We start from the raw sequence: 16,915 nt of genomic DNA, 5'->3' as shown, positions 1-16,915 counted from the left end.
CATACCTGTGGGGGTCACCTCTTTCAAAGCATCAGATCGCCTCTTTTCTTTTACCATGTTGCTGCCAAAATGTCAATAAAAATGCATTTGTAATACAAAGGAGAGCTGTGTTTATCTTGAAATCATAGTAGTAATAATATCCTGTATTTATACAGCAGCTTTCCTTCTGAGGAACTGAAAGTTCTTATTGCTTATTCATGCCTCGGGAGCTTTATGTGTGTTTCTGGGCATTAAGTGCAGGCTGGATTTTTAAGTTTTTGCCAGAGACGCTGGAGCTGTTGCTTTCTCGCACACCTTCAGAAAGAGGAAGTCCCAAGCCTTGAAATTCAGAAGAAGTGATCAACAGAGGCTTTCTTTCTCCCCTGGGCCTCGCTCTGGGCCCATCTGACCATCTGTGTCCCTGTTTTCTGTCTAGTCTTCTAGCTTTTGCCAGCAGTTCATCCCTTATGATGCATTTAGGATAGTGTGTTTCCATCATCTTCGTGTGGTACCCTCTTAAGTGGTTCATTAAACATATTTAAAATTGTGGCAATTGCCCCATCCATCATTAAAGAGGTAACTGAGTTACGCAGACTGTAATGGTTCTTGAAGTAAGGGTGCCATGCCAGATGGAAAGGGCTCATGGTCACAGCTGTTGGGTGATGTTTTCACTCTATCTGCAGATCTTTTTCATATTAAGATTTTGTTGTTGAGAATAGAAAGTTATCATCGACAAGTTTCACATATGTAGACTAGGCATATACATTACATCTGTTAGAACTAAGTGTAGCTTTAGCAAATTCTGATGACCTGTGATCTTCCTGACATCCCTGTACTCTGCTTCCACGTTTCCCTTGAAAGAGAAACCTCGGCCAATAAGTTAGGAAGGTACAAGTGACCACGTAAGGCCATGCCTTACAAAACGGAAATGCACACATTACGGTGAATGCGTTGACTTTCAGATGAGAGGCCCATGCTACGGACTCACTATCACCGGGATGATGTTCTGGTGTATGTTCCGTAGATTGTAGTTGCATACGCTTTGAGATTCCCCAGGAGTGTTGTTTGGCTGTGCTGTCTGCCTGTTCATACCTTTTAATCAGCTGACTGAGGAGTAGGGTGTAGTGTGTGGCTGGCAAATAACTTGCTGGCTGGCGTCAGGGGCTGAGAAAAGTTCGGCCTCATTAGCACCAGGTTGCAACCGACTACTGCCCAGTCAGAGGTATCAGCTAATTAGAGATATAAACAGTGACGGTAGATCCTCTTAACATGCGGGCTCGTTAGTAGGGATGCGGAGATCTATGAATAATGGTTACCAGAGAGATGAACCCTTGGGTCCCTTTCTATATATAGATCCTAGTCTATGGGAAAAGGATTGTCCTTTATAGGCCAGGCTTTTCATATATATTTTTTAAGTTTATTTATTTTGAGAGGGAGAGCGAGCAGGGGAAGAGCAGAGAGAGAGGGAGAGAGAGAAAATCCCAAGCACGCTTCGTGCTGTCAGCACGCAGCCGGATCTCACGAACCTGAGCCAAAAATCAAGACTCGGATGCTTAACCGATTGAGCCACCCAGTGCCCCCCCCACCCCCCGCCCCGAGGCTTTTTATATTTAAGGCCACTAATCAAAGCAATAAAATCTATGAGTTATTAGGTTAGTAGGTTTGAAGAAATTTTTAAACCATCATTAGGTTATTAAGTTATTATAAGACCCAGGGGCTCCAGAAGTTTTATGATCTCCACATTACCACTTACCTTGTCACCCTTGGAGCATCATGGAAATGTCTTCAACATCACAAGAACTTCAGGCCTCTCGGCACAGAGAACGTTTTGGCCTGCTCGTTTGGCAGAGATACATTTTTTCTCATATTGGATGAGCGTAAACCACAGCGTGTCCTCGTGACCTTTCAGGTAAAAAGCAGGACATTTGGTATGTTATTGATCTTCTGACCGGGGAGAAGCAGCAGACTTTGTCATCGGCCTTTGCAGACAGCCTCTGCCCATCAACCTCTCTGCTGTATCTCGGGCGAACAGGTAAGAAGGAACCTTTTATTACCTACAAGCTGCCTCTTTCCAAAAAAGAACCCGAAGTGGCCTTTTCCCGGGCTTCATTCTCTGGAAGGTCTCCAGATCTGTTTTCTCCAAATGCAGATTTTACCACATTGTTCCCCTTTAGAAGACCCCACAATGGCTCCCCATTGCCTGAGGGATTAGCCCAAACCACCGCAGACTGCAAAGCCTCCACTGACTTCCCCTTTTGTCCCCTGCCTGCCTTGGCTGTGTTTCCCTCACTCAAACATTTCCCAAGCAGTTCCCAGAAGAAGCAGTGCTATTTTTAAAGATGTTCAGTAGCGGGTCCCTCTCCGCCAGGTATGCACATTTTTGCCCTGATTTGATCTTGACCTTGAGGCCTTTTTTTGCAGTGAAAATCTTTTCCAGCTCAGCTGGGGCATCGGTTCTGAACCCTCTGTATTTTCTCTGTATTCACTTGAAAACTGAATGGTTTCTTCTTCAGCTTCTCTGTCCTGCATTATATTCAAGAAACTACTTGGGGTGCCCGGGGGTCGGGTTACCTCCACCAGATCCACAAGTTCCCAAGGTGCTTTCTTGCACGTTTCCAAGTGACTGCAAGCACTGGTCTTCCTAATAGTGTGACCACTGTGTAACCTGGGCCATCCCTTTGCAGCTTCCGGTAGCATTTCCTACTGCTCTTTCAGTCTCCATGGTGACCTGCCAGCCTCCAGCTGCCACCTTGTCCCGGTCAATATACATGCTTCGTTTTTTTGTTATGGCCCTACCCCACTTCTAGGTACCCTTCTCTAAGATCAGCTATCTATTGCTATATAACAAAGTACCCCGTAACAGGTGGTTTAAAAAAAAAAAACCATGATTAAAAAAAAAAAAAGTGATGTGCAATTAAAACAAGAAAACAAAACACCAACAACACCATGATATTGATTCAGTGAGTCATGAGTTCAAGGGTGCAGTGTGACTGGCTTATTTCCGCCCCACATGCCATTGGCCGGGTTCACTCGTGTCTGGGACTTCAGTTCTCATCTACGTGGCCTTTCTCTTTCTACACGGATGGCCTGGATATTTTACACACAATTTAGAGAGGATGTGTCTGTAGTAATTTATTTATTTTAAAGTGTATTTATGTATTCTGAGAGAGAGGGTGGGAGAGGGAATCCCAACCAGGCTCTACACCCAGCATGGAGCCCTACATGGAGCTCGATCTCACGAAACCGTGAGATCAAGACCTGAGCTGAAACCAGGAGTCGAGCACTTAACCGACTGAGCCACCCAGGCGCCCCTTGTCTGCTGTAGTTTAGATACGGGCAGCACCTCAGCAGGAGCCGTGGCCCCTCCAGGTAACAGGCTGGTGTGTGTTCTCCAGAGTACACAATCACCATGTACGACACCAAAACCCGCGAGCTCCGGTGGAATGCCACCTACTTCGACTACGCGGCCTCACTGCCGGAGGACGACGGGGACTACAGTAAGTACTCCCTGGCGGCTGTGCGAGGTTGGCTGGGTATTTGTGACCCATGAGGAAGCAATCTCTCCTGGACACTGGGTTTTCTTTTAAGGCAGTCTCTATCGTCAGCTTCTGGGCTTCTAGTAAATAATTTGACAGTGTTGAAGGCCGGGGCCGGGGTGAGAAGTGTGGAGGGAAACCTCAGTGAAACAGGTGGGGAGTTTAGCCTGAGAGGAGGGAGGGGTGCGCTTTGGTGAGTCCCTCTGTGTCACAGAAGGAATGCACCAGAAGCCCATGGGAGGCAGAATTAAGCGTCAGCTGTGACATCGACAGCCCACCCCGTTTCTCTCGCAAACATTCCCCCAGCTCAAGTGGACGCTAAAAAAAGGTTTTGCCATCTGAACACCGATACCTGAAAGTCTGCCAGAAATCTCCTCTGTGGGCAGACGTGGGCAGTGTCGGTGGTCAGCTTTGACTTTCAGCCTGATCAGTCGGTTCAAAATGATTTCTATACAATATCAGAACCATAGGCCCCTCCTCTGGCTCTTTTCTCCTCCATATTTACTCTCACTAATTGAACAGAGTGCTGAAGAATCTCCCCAAGTAAATAGCCTTCCAGGGAGTGATCCTCTTTTATGTTTAAAGAGCAGGCAGCTCTCACTGTCTGGATTGTGTCATAGAGCCTGCGCGGGTCCATTGGAAACAAGTGAAATTGTCGGGAGGATATCTGAGAATACTCCAGAAGTCTTGTTTCCTCTAGCTGAGTGACTGCCACTTGCCAGGAGAGAGAGAGGATGTGGTCACAAGGTGGGGTGAGACCGCATGCTTTGTTTATTTGATCTGTACAGAGATGTCCCACTTTGTGTCCAACGGCGATGGGCTGGTGGTGACCGTGGACAGTGAATCTGGCGACGTCCTGTGGATCCAAAACTACGCTTCCCCTGTGGTGGCCTTTTATGTCTGGCAGCGGGAGGGTCTGAGGAAGGTGATGCACATCAACGTCGCAGTGGAGACGCTGCGCTATCTGACCTTCATGTCTGGGGAGGTGGGCCGCATCACCAAGTGGAAGTACCCGTTCCCCAAGGAGACGGAGGCCAAGAGCAAGCTGACGTGAGTCTGGGTTACCTCGGGGGCAGAAGAGGGCGGCTGCGACCCAGACGTCCCAGTCCTGCTGCAGCGTAGCGTGCCAGGGCTCGAGGCACACATCTCTGAAGCCGTGGGGTGTATAAAGAGCCAAGACAGGCTTACTCAGAAAGCTCACAATACGTATAAGAACCGGGGCATCCCTTGATGCTTCAGAACTTTTGAATATTAAATAAATTAAAATCATGAGCAGGGATAAGAAAGACACTGCCAGTATATAGCTACAGTACAATTTGGATATGTCTCAGCTGGCGGGAACACGGGAGGTGTATTTGTTTTTTAACTGTGGTTTCTGGATTTTTGCTGGTACTGAAACATTGTAAAAATCGGGAAGAGTGTCACAGTGTGTACGTCTAAGACGCCCCAGGCTTGTGGTCGCCATCCCTGCCTGTTAACAACCTGAAACTCGGTCCCTTGGACTCGCTGCCTCCCAGTCCCCACCTTACAGAGCTGCAGAAAAGAGCAGAGGGGACTGGAAAGTGTTCTCTGAGTTGTACACCTTTGAAACGTAAAATATTTGTTGAGATAAGTTTCAAGAATTCACTGGACGACCAACCCCAAAGTGGCTGTTGACAGAAACCAGAAGGGTCTGGAGGTGCCACCCCCACATCTTCATGCCAACACCACAGCCAAAGCCCAAGCCCACCCACCCCGGGGAATGGAAGTCTTACCCGGTTGGAACTTTCCGTGTATCCCTTGGCTCTAGCCATCCTGATTAGAGCAGTTGACTGTCTCTTAGGGCTTCTGTAGAACCTCTAGACTCCTTGAGAATCTGGAGAGAGAATGGCAGCTTGGTTGTTGGAGCGTGCTGTGGCCGGGACCATCTTATCTTAGAGGCTTGGCGATGGTTGCAAACATTCGGTCCTTCCCGGATGATCACCGCACCTGGTTCTTTCTGCGGACATCGTGGGCATGCCATAGTGTGGCCCTGCCATTTGCAGAGGAGGAAACCCAGGCTTGCACTTAGGTGACTTGTGCACATCTTTGTTTGTAGGCCGTGAGTGACAGCGGGGGCCTGCAGTCCAGGTTCCCAGGACAGTAGCTCGGCCTTTACATCCCCACCACTCGGAATGCTAGGGGTTAATCTGGTTATTCTTCTGAGTGGCATTTGGGGCTGGGATACTTCTCTCCAGAAAGGCCCCTTTTGTGGGATGCAGGAATTAAATGGCTGTGGAATGTTTGTGTCTGTTTGTCTCCTAGGCCCACCCTGTATGTCGGGAAATACTCTACCAGCCTGTATGCCTCCCCCTCCATGGTGCACGAGGGGGTCGCCGTTGTGGTAAGTCTACTTTGGGGGGCTCACAGATGCAGCCTCCTCCTAACTGCTCCTGTTCCATTTAGCAAAGATGACTCTGAGTTATAAGTGGACATCCTGTGGGTAAAGCATCAAGACACAGGTCTCAAATCCTCAGAGACAATCCCTGCCCATACCTCGTTCTACTTTGTGAGGAAAGATGCGTGACAAGAGCCCTGGTCATCCCACTTTGCTTTCATGTTCAAGTCTAAAGTCCCCAGGCTGGTGTTCACGCCTTCCTCAGTCCAGTCACGCAGGGCCCTTCGGCCACACTGCTGGCGTCTCTGGGAGAGTCGGATGGTCCGTCTTCTCCCAGTTTCCAGAAGTTTCCTGTTCGCCTTTCTCCACCTTTGTTCGGGCTGCGCCTCCTTTCCTTTCTCCTGTCCGAAGCCTTCCCAACCTTTTGTGACCTGTCGAGGTCTCCTCAGACCTCACCAGCCTCTTCAGACTGCTCTGTCTCTGCACGTTCGAGGCGTGATGATCGTGGCCACTGGTCAGGTCCTTACAGCACTGGAGCTGTCTGGTCGGCATCTCTTGTCTTCTCAGTGAGACTGTCGGCCGCTCCTGAGAGCAGGGCAGCGCCTGCACCCGGCTCCTGGCTGGAACTTGTTTTGCCCTGGTCAGTGTCACCCTGCGGACTCCTTCACTTCCCTCTGCTCCTCACAGGAGCCTCTGGGAATTCCACACGCCTTCTGCCCGGTTCCCAGACCTAAGAATTTAAAAAGATGTCCACGATATAGGGCGCCTGCATAGCTCGGTCAGTTAAACGTCTGACTTCGGCTCAGGTCATCATCTCATGGCTTGTGAGTTCGAGCCCCACAGCTCTGTGCGGTGCTGACAGGTCAGAGCCTGGAGCCTGCTTCGGATTCTGTGTCTCCGTCTCTCTCTGCCCCTCCCCCGCGCACACTCAGTCTCTCCAAAAAATAAACATTGAAAAAAAAAAAAAAAAAGATGTCCGTGATAAAGATGTCAACACGGCCTTGTCACATGTCGAAGGAGGGGCCTCTGCCATCTTAGGGCCTTTGTGTCTTGTTCCGACTGTCCTGGACCAGCCCCGCACAGAAATCCCTTCCCTGGAGGGTGGCCGTCCCTTGGGTGCTCGTCCGCAAGGGCTGCCACAGGCCTCACTCCTGTTCTGTCTTCACAGCCCCGGGGCAGCACACTTCCTTTGCTGGAAGGCCCCCAGACTGACGGGGTCACCATTGGGGATAAAGGGGAGTGTGTGATCACGCCCAGCACAGACCTAAAGTTTGACCCTGGGCTCAAAGGGAAGAGCAAGCTCAACTACTTGAGGAACTACTGGCTTCTGATAGGTAAGTGGGTCTCTCGGCTCCTCAGGCAATGGCGTGCTGCCCCCTGGTGGACAAAAGCCCTCCGTGCTAGTTACTGTGGTTAATGCGCTGTGCTCAGTTCAGGTCCAAATTAGTCTTTTCAGACCTGGGAACAGTTTTACCCCCAAGGAAAAGAAATAGAGTAGCTGTGTTACCAAGTCACTTCTCAAAAATTGCTTAATGTTACAAAACTCGAGTACTGACTAACATAAAATTCATGCAGTTATCTGGCACACTGAACGTCTTCCGTGCCGGGCATTGGCAGTAAGCACTTTAGAACCCGTCTCCTTATTTCTCACAGCGGCCCCTTGTGAGGTAGACACTCTTGTTATTTCCACTTATGGGGAACCAGGGCGGTTCCTATGGAAGAATTCCCTTGGGGTTGGTGTGGGAGCCAAGGCTGGGGGAGGAGAGGGTTGGAGACCCGGGAAGGATTGGGTGGGGTGAGGAGTCTGGTTCAAGGCTAGACTTGAGTCAGGGAGCCACGGCACAAGTCCCTGGTGTGGGGGTGGGGGTGGGGGGGTGGTCCCTTTTCCTTTCTCTTCCATTTGTTGCTGTCCTTGCTAACGGCCCTTGGGTTGAATTGGGGGTCCTGTGAGCCACGGAGATAAGTCGAGATGACACCCGAAGGCAGTGAGTGTGACAAATGAAGGCAGTCACGTGAGAGGAGCTGTGTCTCTGGCAAGTGTCCCAAGCAATTAGAGCAGGACAGAGTTTTCTTGAATCTGATTTGCCTTCCTGTGCCCTGTCTTCCCCCAAATCTGCTGACTGTCAGCCCAAGAGGTGGTGAGAGGTGAGGATGTAGCCTTGTGGGAGGAGAGAGGGGGCGGTGGGGGGGGGGGTGCCAGAGCACACGGGTTGATGAGGTCCCCCCACCCACCCCCACTACCCCTTTCTCTCCCCCCCCCCCACTAGCAGCTGACTGGAATGGAGAAGAGAGAGGGCAGTGCCAGAGGCACAGGGAAGGGACATAGAGCGGTGTGGAGGCGTGTGGGCCCAGGAGGCCACAGGATCTGTCCCGCAGCAGCATCTGGACGGGCGTGTGTAACTGGGTGTTGCAGACAGGAGCCTGAGCGTCCTGGAGTCCCGATCGCTCCTTTCGTGGTTGTCCGGGTCCTGTTCTTCTTTGTTCTTCCTGACTCCCTGTAGCCACTTTCTTCTGGTTATTATTTTTACAGAATAATGGGCAAAGGAGATAACAAAGTAATTCTACCTTTTTTTTTTGAACAAAAGTAGTTTCAAGAGCATGTGTGAGTGGACCCAGGTGAAGAAAAAAATAGCTGATGAGTGGAGGCTATTAAAATCACAAGGTCATTTAGTTTTATGTACCAGTTAAGGGATACATAAATTGCCCACCAGTGGTCACGAAGTGAACAAACTGTTGGAAACCAAGGAAATGTGTATGTAAGACTATAAAAAACATGGGGAGAAAGTCTTCATGGCTAGGTTGCAAAAAGATACCCTTTAAAAAAAAAAATTTTTTTTTAATGTTTATTTTTGAGAGAGAGAGAGACAGAACATGAGTGGGGGAGGGGCAGAGAGAGAGGGAGACACAGAATCCGAAGCAGGCTCCAGGCTCTGAGCGGTCAACACAGAGCCCGATGCAGGGCCCGAACCCACAAACTGTGAGATCATGACCTGAGCTGAAGTCAGACGCTTAACTGAGCCACCCAGGCGCCGCAGAAAGATATCCTTTTAAAATGTAAAGGTTGTCCAAGTAAGACAACTGAGAAACTCAACAAAGTATAAAGAAGGAATTAGGGGATCCTCTCACCCCTCTGAAGTCCCCTTGAGGAGCTCCAGAGCCAGTCATTTTTACATAAGGCAGTGGAACGACTTGACCATCTCTGCATAGACTCAGGGCCACAGGTGCAATAACATACACTCTTTTACGTCCAGCCTTGTCCTTTGATTTGGTGTTTGTGGAGGACATTAAGGATCTTCCCTCTTTCACACTGGTCTGGAAAATAAACTGAGTCCATTTAGCTTGAGTGGCACGGCCTTAGGGTTTCCCCCGAGCAGCGGCCCTAACCCGGACTGCCCTTGGCTTCTCCTGGGGGCTCTGTCACAGAAGCACGTGTGACCCCTGCAGATCCCAGTTCAGTAGGTCTGGGGCAGGGCCTGTGCTTTTTGCTCTGGAGCCCAGACATGGTGATGAGGACAGATAAATCACTAAGACCAGGTACTGTTTGTACATGTTTGAGGATCTCATGATTGGCCTTGTGGAGCCGCTGGTTCAGAGTGTGCAGAATGAGATTCCTAAAGGCCCAGATTCGGGAGAAACCTGTTCAGGAGAAGTAGCCCTGGAGGAAGCGGGCTGCGGGCTAATCAGGGCTGCAGTGGTCTGTTGGGGGGCGAGGTACAGGGTTGGGGGAGGCCCCTGCAGCACAAGGCGGCACGTGGAAGGCACCCTGCTTTCCCCTACAGCGAAGGTTTCTCATTAGTGAACCTCAGAGGCACCGGGAGAAACTCACATTCAGACCCCCGGGCCCCATCAGCAAGACTGATCTCAGGGCTGAGGTAGATGGACCCCACCTGAGGACACCCTGCTTCACGGCAAAGCGTGTCTCACGGTCCTCACCTGGCGATGGTTTAAAACAAAACAAGGTTTCCCTTAAAGAGCAGTCTTCTCTTGTAGATAGAGAACTGACCTAAAGGTAAAGATTTTTTCCAGATCAAGGAATGTACACAGCTTGGACTAGTTCTTGCTTATTTTTGTCTTGGAAATACAGATCATAAAATCTTTGATAGGTTTGAGAGAACAGTGGAGGGATCCATAGGGTGAGACCCGAATCACAGTGAAAGAACTAAAAAGAAAGTATGTCAGGGGGCTGACAGCCCAGCGTGAGAGTGAACTGGTTCTTCTGGGTAGTTAGTACAGGAGTCATTTAATGTTAGAGCTAAACAGACTTTCCCACCAGATCAAGTCCCAGTTGCTTATTTTATACTCAACTTTGTCTCTCTTACAGTGATATGCACACAGTAGGTGCTCAATCAGTGTGTAACATGTACTAGATAGTGTGGAGAACAGGGAGTGGGCGCTGAGAGAGCCGTGACCCTCTGCTCCCCAGCAAATACATCGTGTTTCTCTTTTATGCATAATTCATCACTTCCCAGGATGGAAGTATGCATGCAGATCATCGGAACTCCCGCCTGAGCAATTTAAATATCAAGGGGGGAATGTGAGACCCTTAGTAGAGGGATATTACAAGGTAACTGGGGAGAACTGCATGAATTTTTAATGAAGCTTCATGATGCTTGGGCAGCATACAGCCTAAAGTAGGAATTACCCACACAAGTCTTACTCTGAACACGCCTCGAAGGTCCTGATTTCCTCTCGTGACAAGGACACTTCTTTGTCCCTCATTATGAGATTCAGAATACTGTATACGTGCCACCGAGTAATCAAATTTCTGTCTCGATGAGATTTTTCTGGTAATGGCCTGTCGTTTTCTCTCACTTTACAAATGTGGGTGTTTGCGCTGTGGGCCCCTCAGCGGGGAGCCACTGTAGGCTAAGCTTAGCGTGGGGGGCTTTCACCGTGTGGGGAGGCTGCTCTCATGGAAGGCTTGTTTCCTCTCGTAGGACACCATGAAACCCCCCTGTCTGCGTCTACCAAGATGCTGGAGAGATTCCCCAATAATCTGCCCAAACATCGAGAAAATGTGATTCCTGCCGATTCAGAGAAGAAGAGCTTTGAGGAAGTGAGTGGGGGCGTAAACAGTTAGTTCCTGGCTCCTCATGTGAGGTGTTGGGGGCTAAGGCATTTGCCCTTGGCTTTAGAGCTTACTGTGAACCCGGGAGGGGAGAGGGATGCTCGGGAATCCATAGCACGCATCACCCCATGACAGACTGCTGGGGGGTTGGTGCTAAGGGCTTAGTGAAGGCTGTAATAAGGGTGGAGGGATGGGGAGGGGGGGGGTCTGGCCTGGTGGGAGAGAGGCAGAGGGCACTGGAGGGAAGAGAGCAGCAGAGATGAGGGCCTGGAGGTGGGACTGACCTTGCCTGGGCACCTCTGGGGCCGATACCTACTCCGAGGCCACTGCGGCGGGGGGGGAGGGGGGGAAGTCGTGAGAAGTGGGGCCGTGTCCTACAGAGGAACCATGTTACCAAGGTTCGCTGGCACGTGGCAGTGGAGCAAAGGGTTGATGAAAAGAGGACGTGGGAGACCTGAAGCTTCACAAAGCCAGGAGTGGCCCTTTGGAAGCAGCCTGCTTGGCTGCTCGGTCTGGTGGGGACCCAGGGTGCCCACGGGATGGAGCTTTGGGCAGTGGGAAGGCCCACCCAGGCAGTAGCTGCCATGAGCCTCTGACCTGGGCTGCACTCCTGCAGCCCTGGGGAGACGGGGTGCCAGTCAGGGTCTCAGCTGGACACCAGTGGCCACTCAGATTAGGACGATCGGAGGGCAGTGTAATAAAGAGATTATTCACACAGATGTGGACAGTCCCAGGGCTTCTCTTTGCATCCTTAAGCCTGAAGTTGGGGGGAGGGAGTGGAAAGGGCCCCAGGCCAGGAGCCTAGAGGTTCAGTTGACATGTTCAGCAACCCCACGGAACTGGACCTCATTCTCCTCCCTCTGGCCCATCTGCTGGCGTCCCAGTCAGAAGCCAGGGGGCTGGGAGACCACTGCTATGCCCGTAGGTGGCACAGAGCAGGTGGAGAAGGCAGGAGGGTGGCTCTGCAGGCAGGCGTCCAGCATGGCCAGTGAGGTGGGGGCGGGTCCGAAGGTCCATTTGGACTTGGCGAGTCTTGGCATCCTTGCCATGGAGACCCCAGGCCCGAGAAGGGGCCTCAGAAGGGACAAGGTCCAAGGAAGACGAGAGGGGCTGGCTTGCGGGGGGACCACGATCACGGCAAGTTCACTGTAGGGGTCCAGATTTTATCCAGAAAGAAAGGAAGGAAAAGCATGTGCCTGTTGAAAATTCTAGAGCAAAATATCTTGAGTTGCCTGTTACTCTAGAGGTAGCCAGTTGGGAAAATACATGGAGTCCCAGGACAGTGATTTTGGAAAGCACTGGTGCCCTAAAGTCTCCATCTGATTTTGATCTTACCAAAGTCACTCCTATCCATCCTGGAACGCTTAGAAAATAAAAGTATAGAGAAGGAAAGAGGACAGTACCCTTAATGTAACACCCAGAGGTAGCCACAGTTAGGATTTTAATAATCATCCAAACTTGAACAGAGTTTTCTAAAACTCCATTAAAATACTCTGAAGTACATTGATATGGCAATAAGGCACCTTCTTTAACAAACGCTTTTGAACAGAATCTAACCAAAGGAGGGTTGCTCCTGGTCACGTGCTCAGCAGACATTCCTGAGCTGCCTGCTCCACACCAGCCGGCCCACCCCGCCCCATGCACTGTAGGGGTGGGGCAGCTGCTGGGAGAGAGCCCTAGGCAGGAATCGGGATGGGAGAGGTGGGTGCGTGAGGTCGGGTGTTGGGGGGGATGCCAAACCCTCTGCACTTGCCCACTTCATTGGACAAGCAGTAATGGCACTCCTGGAACCCTGGATGTTCGAGTATGAATCGACGTGTTCTGTAAACTGTTCTGTAAACTGTTCTTGAAGTCCTAGAGCCTCCAAGAAGGTCAGACGGAAGATCTGATTTCATTCTGGGCTTCCCAAGTAAAAGTTTCTTTAACAAAAGATTCTGATGTTTTTCTGAAACTTTGAAAAAGAGTGGAATACTCGAGAAAATGATTTTGTTTTTGGGAGTTGCACCGAAAGTTTATAAGCCACAGAAGCAAGCTGCTTCATTACTCTTCAGCCGCGTGTGTGTGCACACACATTGTTTTCCTTTTTATTTTTTAAATTTGTTTATTTATTTTGAGAGAAAGGGCACATGTGTTCACACGAGTGGAAGACGGGCAGAGAGTCAGGGAGAGAGAGAATGCCAAGCAGGCTCTGCACCGTCAGTGTGGAGTCTGACACTGGGCTCGATCCCACAAACTGAGGTCATGACTTGAGCCAAAATCAAGAGTCTGACGCTTAATCCACTGAGCCACCTTTTTAATGTGACATGGTATTAACGACTGCCAACATTTTTACCAGACTTTGTTACAGATGATTTCAGAGTTTTCCCAGTTATCAAATCTACCATCAAAGGAGGAGGTCTCTGCCTTCAGTAAGGCTTTTCAAAAGAACATGGGATCTGAAGCCATTTCCAAAAGTACTGCTGTTAGAACTGTTTCTCAGTACTGATACAATCACTACAATAAAGCATGGCCTCTCAGGGCAGTCACTTTGATAAAGGCAGCGATTGTTTGGCTTTGTGATCTTTGATGAGCTTTAAAAAAAAACACATTTTACGGTGGGGGTCATTCCTGGTAAATAGTCATGACTACTCTTGACTGTTTGGCCATTTTGTATCTGGCTAGAAATTCTGCAGTGACATAGTCCCTCTGTCCCACACAAGGTTATCAACCTGGTCGAGCAGACTTCAGAAAACGCGCCCACCGCCGTTTCACAGGAGGTGGAGGAGAAGTTCGAGCATGCCCCCGCTAAGCCCGAGGCCCCCGTGGACTCTGTGCTGAAGGACATAGCCACCATCATCCTGAGCACCTTCCTGCTCATCGGCTGGGTGGCCTTCATCATCACCTACCCCTTGGTAAAGCTCGGCCCCTTCCCTTTGCCTTCCTGTGTGTTTTTGAACTGTGCTGGTCACCTGATGTCCATGACAAACGAGCAGATATATTTCCTTTCACATTTAAGAGTAAGTATGTGCTTCTCTTCAGAAACATTGTAATCAAAGAGACACTGGCTTCTCAGGAAATTTTTTTACCTATGTCTTAGAGTTAACTCATTGTAAAAGCTGATTTGTAAACCTTGCTTGCAGATCATTTTAGGGTTTTTTGTTTGTTTTTATTTTTGTTTTAAGAGAAGGAAGTCCTTCTTAAAGTTTATTTATTTATCTTTGAGAGAGACAGAGACAGCGTGAGCAGGAGAGGAGCAGAGAGAGAGAGAGGAGGAGAGAAAGAATCCCAAGCAGGCTCCTCACTGTCAGCACAGAGCCTGACATGGGGTTCAAACTCATGAATCCGTGAGATCGTGACCTGAGCCGAAACCAAGAGTTGGGACGCTTAACCAACTGAGCCACCCAAAGTTAACTATTTCCCTTTCTGAGAATAGTCATAATAGATGAAAATCCACTGAACTTTCCTCCCTTACAAACTGCCTCTTAGAGACACTAGCACGAGTGAAAACGGCGGCACCCCTTGCACTTTCTAGTTGGAAATGAGCGAGCTAAATTTACATGGTTGAATATGTTGTGGGTTGGATAAAACCTTGTAGAAGAATATTCCTTTTTCGAGTTGCTCAGAGCATTGAAGTGTCATCACCTGGGAATACTAGTGCCCAGGAAGCTCATGTCCCCTGCAGGAATGGCGATGACAGACCCTTCCATTGGTACAGATGGGTCCACTCCACCCGCACTGTTTTCTATTTTACCTCACACAGTCCTGCGAGGTCATTATTACTGTGCCCTGCCCACAAATGAAGAAGCCGGGCTCTGGGAAGTTAAATAACTTTCCCAGGGTTAGTCAGCCGGTGATGGATTTGAACCCAAGTTCAGAGAAAGAGAGAGAGTGTGGGGGGGGGGGGGGGCGGTGTACACAAGAACCAGAAAACTCCCAGGGGGTGTTGGCTTCACACCCATCCCTTCGGTCCCCTTCCCACACAGGCGGTACAATCATGGCTCACTGCTGCTTCAAATTATGACAAAGAATTTCTCAGAACAGAGAGAAGAGTGTGGGGTATGGGGAGGGCAGCTTGATGAAATGGGGCTGGAGTGGGGCCTTGGCCAGGCGCCACTTTTCAGCCACATTCTGGCTGTGTGGCCGTGGGAAGATGGCAGCGAGGTTCCGAGCCCCCGCTGCTTCCTCTGCCTGGTCGGTGGCCATCTGTGCACTCCCCTCTGTCAAGTGCACAGCCGTAGTGGACGGCAAGCCTGGAGCTGCCTGTGCCCACCATGCTCCAAGCTACGTGGCATAACCATTCTTCCTCTTTGGTTTCATTTTTGCAACCACTCCCAGACCTCCGTGAAAGTCCCAGGATTTTAGACTTAAATGGAGCCCCCTTCACCTGGCCCAGCCTCCACCTACAGCTCAGTCCCCCCTCCCGCCCCTGTCGGGCCCGTCCAGCAGGGGGCGTGGGCTGTCCTGGGAACTCCTAACTGGCGAGAAGCACTCAAGTCTTCCAACCACCCTATCCCCCCTCCTGTGCCTTCTCACTGGTCTCGTCCCGCCCCCCACCCCTTGGGCAGCGCACCTGCTTCCTCTGCCACAGGGAGCCTCACCCTTCCAGCCTCTCTCTGTCCCCGGGGGAGTGGGCTGCACGTGTCTGGATGTGCGTTTCTCTCCCCAGAGCATGCATCAGCAGCAGCAGCTCCAGCACCAGCAGTTCCAGAAGGAGCTAGAGAAAATCCAGCTCCTGCAACAGCAGCAGCTGCCCTTCCATCCCCCTGGAGACGTGGCTCAGGATGCTGAGCTCCTGGACTCGTCCGGCCTGTACTCAGAGAGCTCGGGCACCAGCAGCCCCAGCACGTCCCCCAGAGCCTCCAACCACTCGCTCCACTCCAGTGGCTCTGCCTCCAGGGCTGGTGCCAGCCCCTTCCTGGAGCAGGACGATGAAGGTGAAGCGAGTTGCCATTTTGGTGCTGTTTTCTCTTTCATTTGAACACAACCTGAGAGGCATGTTCTTCGGGGGAGTCTCCGTGGGACTGTGACGTGTCGTTTCTAAGGGCTCACCGTGTTCTCACCTAGGTCCCTCTCACTCTGGGGGCCAGGCTTGCATGCCATCCGGGCCTCTCCCACTCAGGGGGCCTTTTGGGGTCCACCTTGTCCTCCTGCCATCTTGCCCCATAAGGGCTGGCAGTTGCTGCTGACCAGAGGTGCACTGGGCCTCTGGCTTGGGGGAGTTCCTGCAGCCAGTCCGTGGCCAAGTGTGACTGTTGATCCCGGTTCCTCTGGGAAGTGGGCTCGGGCCGGCTGTCAGGGCCGATGTTCTGAGGGGATGGATACAGAGCTGGTGTACGAGACCTGAGCCCCAGACCAGGCCACCCCTGGTCTCTTCATTGCACATCCACTGCCTGGAGGCTCCAGGCTCAAATCGTAGGCGGGTCTGTGGGGAAGCCCTGTCTTCTGACAATAATGTAAAGGCAGGAACAGAGGGCAGGAGGCGGGGGAGGTGGCAGCCCTGGGTGTCGATGGCAAGTGGGCCCTGCGGGCGCTTGTCACCAGGAGCTGGGAACCTAGAGCCTGTGAGATCCCATCTCTGAACCTGAGCTCAGGACGCTGCTTCCTTTCTAGCCTCAAGGTGTTTCAGGTTAGGTTTGCTTAAAACAACTTCTTCCTGTTTTGTCCCAGATGAGGAAACCAGCATGGTGATTGTTGGGAAGATCTCATTCTGTCCCAAGGACGTGCTGGGCCACGGAGCTGAGGGCACGATTGTGTACCGGTGAGTGGATTGGAGAGCTCTGTGACTTGCCCTCGCGTCCAGGTCTGTCGGCCTGCAGGTGGCACGCCAGGCTGGGGGGTGCCGCAGGGTCACGGTGGTGGCCAACACGGAGGACTTCACCTCCAGGGAGGAAGCGCTGGCCGCGTGGTGGTCGGTCAGGGGCTACGAGGCTCCCGGGGTGGCTGCCGCATTGCAGAAGGAGCACCATGGGTCCGCGGATCTCCCATTTCCACAGCCTG

At 51.1% G+C, this 16,915-nt stretch overlaps 1 protein-coding gene across 5 annotated transcripts in view; it reads left to right on the top strand.

The window, feature by feature from the left end:
* The window catches only part of ERN1 (endoplasmic reticulum to nucleus signaling 1), an 84,916-nt gene that overhangs the window by 51,161 nt on the left and 16,840 nt on the right, over positions 1 to 16,915 (top strand). For all 5 annotated transcript variants that reach the window (XM_045489467.1, XM_045489466.1, XM_045489465.1 and 2 more), the window contains 9 exons: positions 1,889 to 2,011; positions 3,375 to 3,476; positions 4,304 to 4,565; positions 5,799 to 5,877; positions 7,040 to 7,205; positions 10,809 to 10,927; positions 13,639 to 13,830; positions 15,585 to 15,852; positions 16,586 to 16,676. In XM_045489467.1, coding sequence (XP_045345423.1) covers positions 1,889 to 2,011; positions 3,375 to 3,476; positions 4,304 to 4,565; positions 5,799 to 5,877; positions 7,040 to 7,205; positions 10,809 to 10,927; positions 13,639 to 13,830; positions 15,585 to 15,852; positions 16,586 to 16,676 — 1,402 coding nt within the window. The remainder of the gene's footprint in view (positions 1 to 1,888; positions 2,012 to 3,374; positions 3,477 to 4,303; positions 4,566 to 5,798; positions 5,878 to 7,039; positions 7,206 to 10,808; positions 10,928 to 13,638; positions 13,831 to 15,584; positions 15,853 to 16,585; positions 16,677 to 16,915) is intronic.

This window comes from Leopardus geoffroyi, chromosome E1 (assembly GCF_018350155.1).
Source record: "Leopardus geoffroyi isolate Oge1 chromosome E1, O.geoffroyi_Oge1_pat1.0, whole genome shotgun sequence".
Lineage (NCBI taxonomy): Eukaryota > Metazoa > Chordata > Mammalia > Carnivora > Felidae > Leopardus > Leopardus geoffroyi.
Note: the sequence above shows the minus strand (reverse complement) of the source record. Positions and strands in the feature narration are given on the sequence as shown.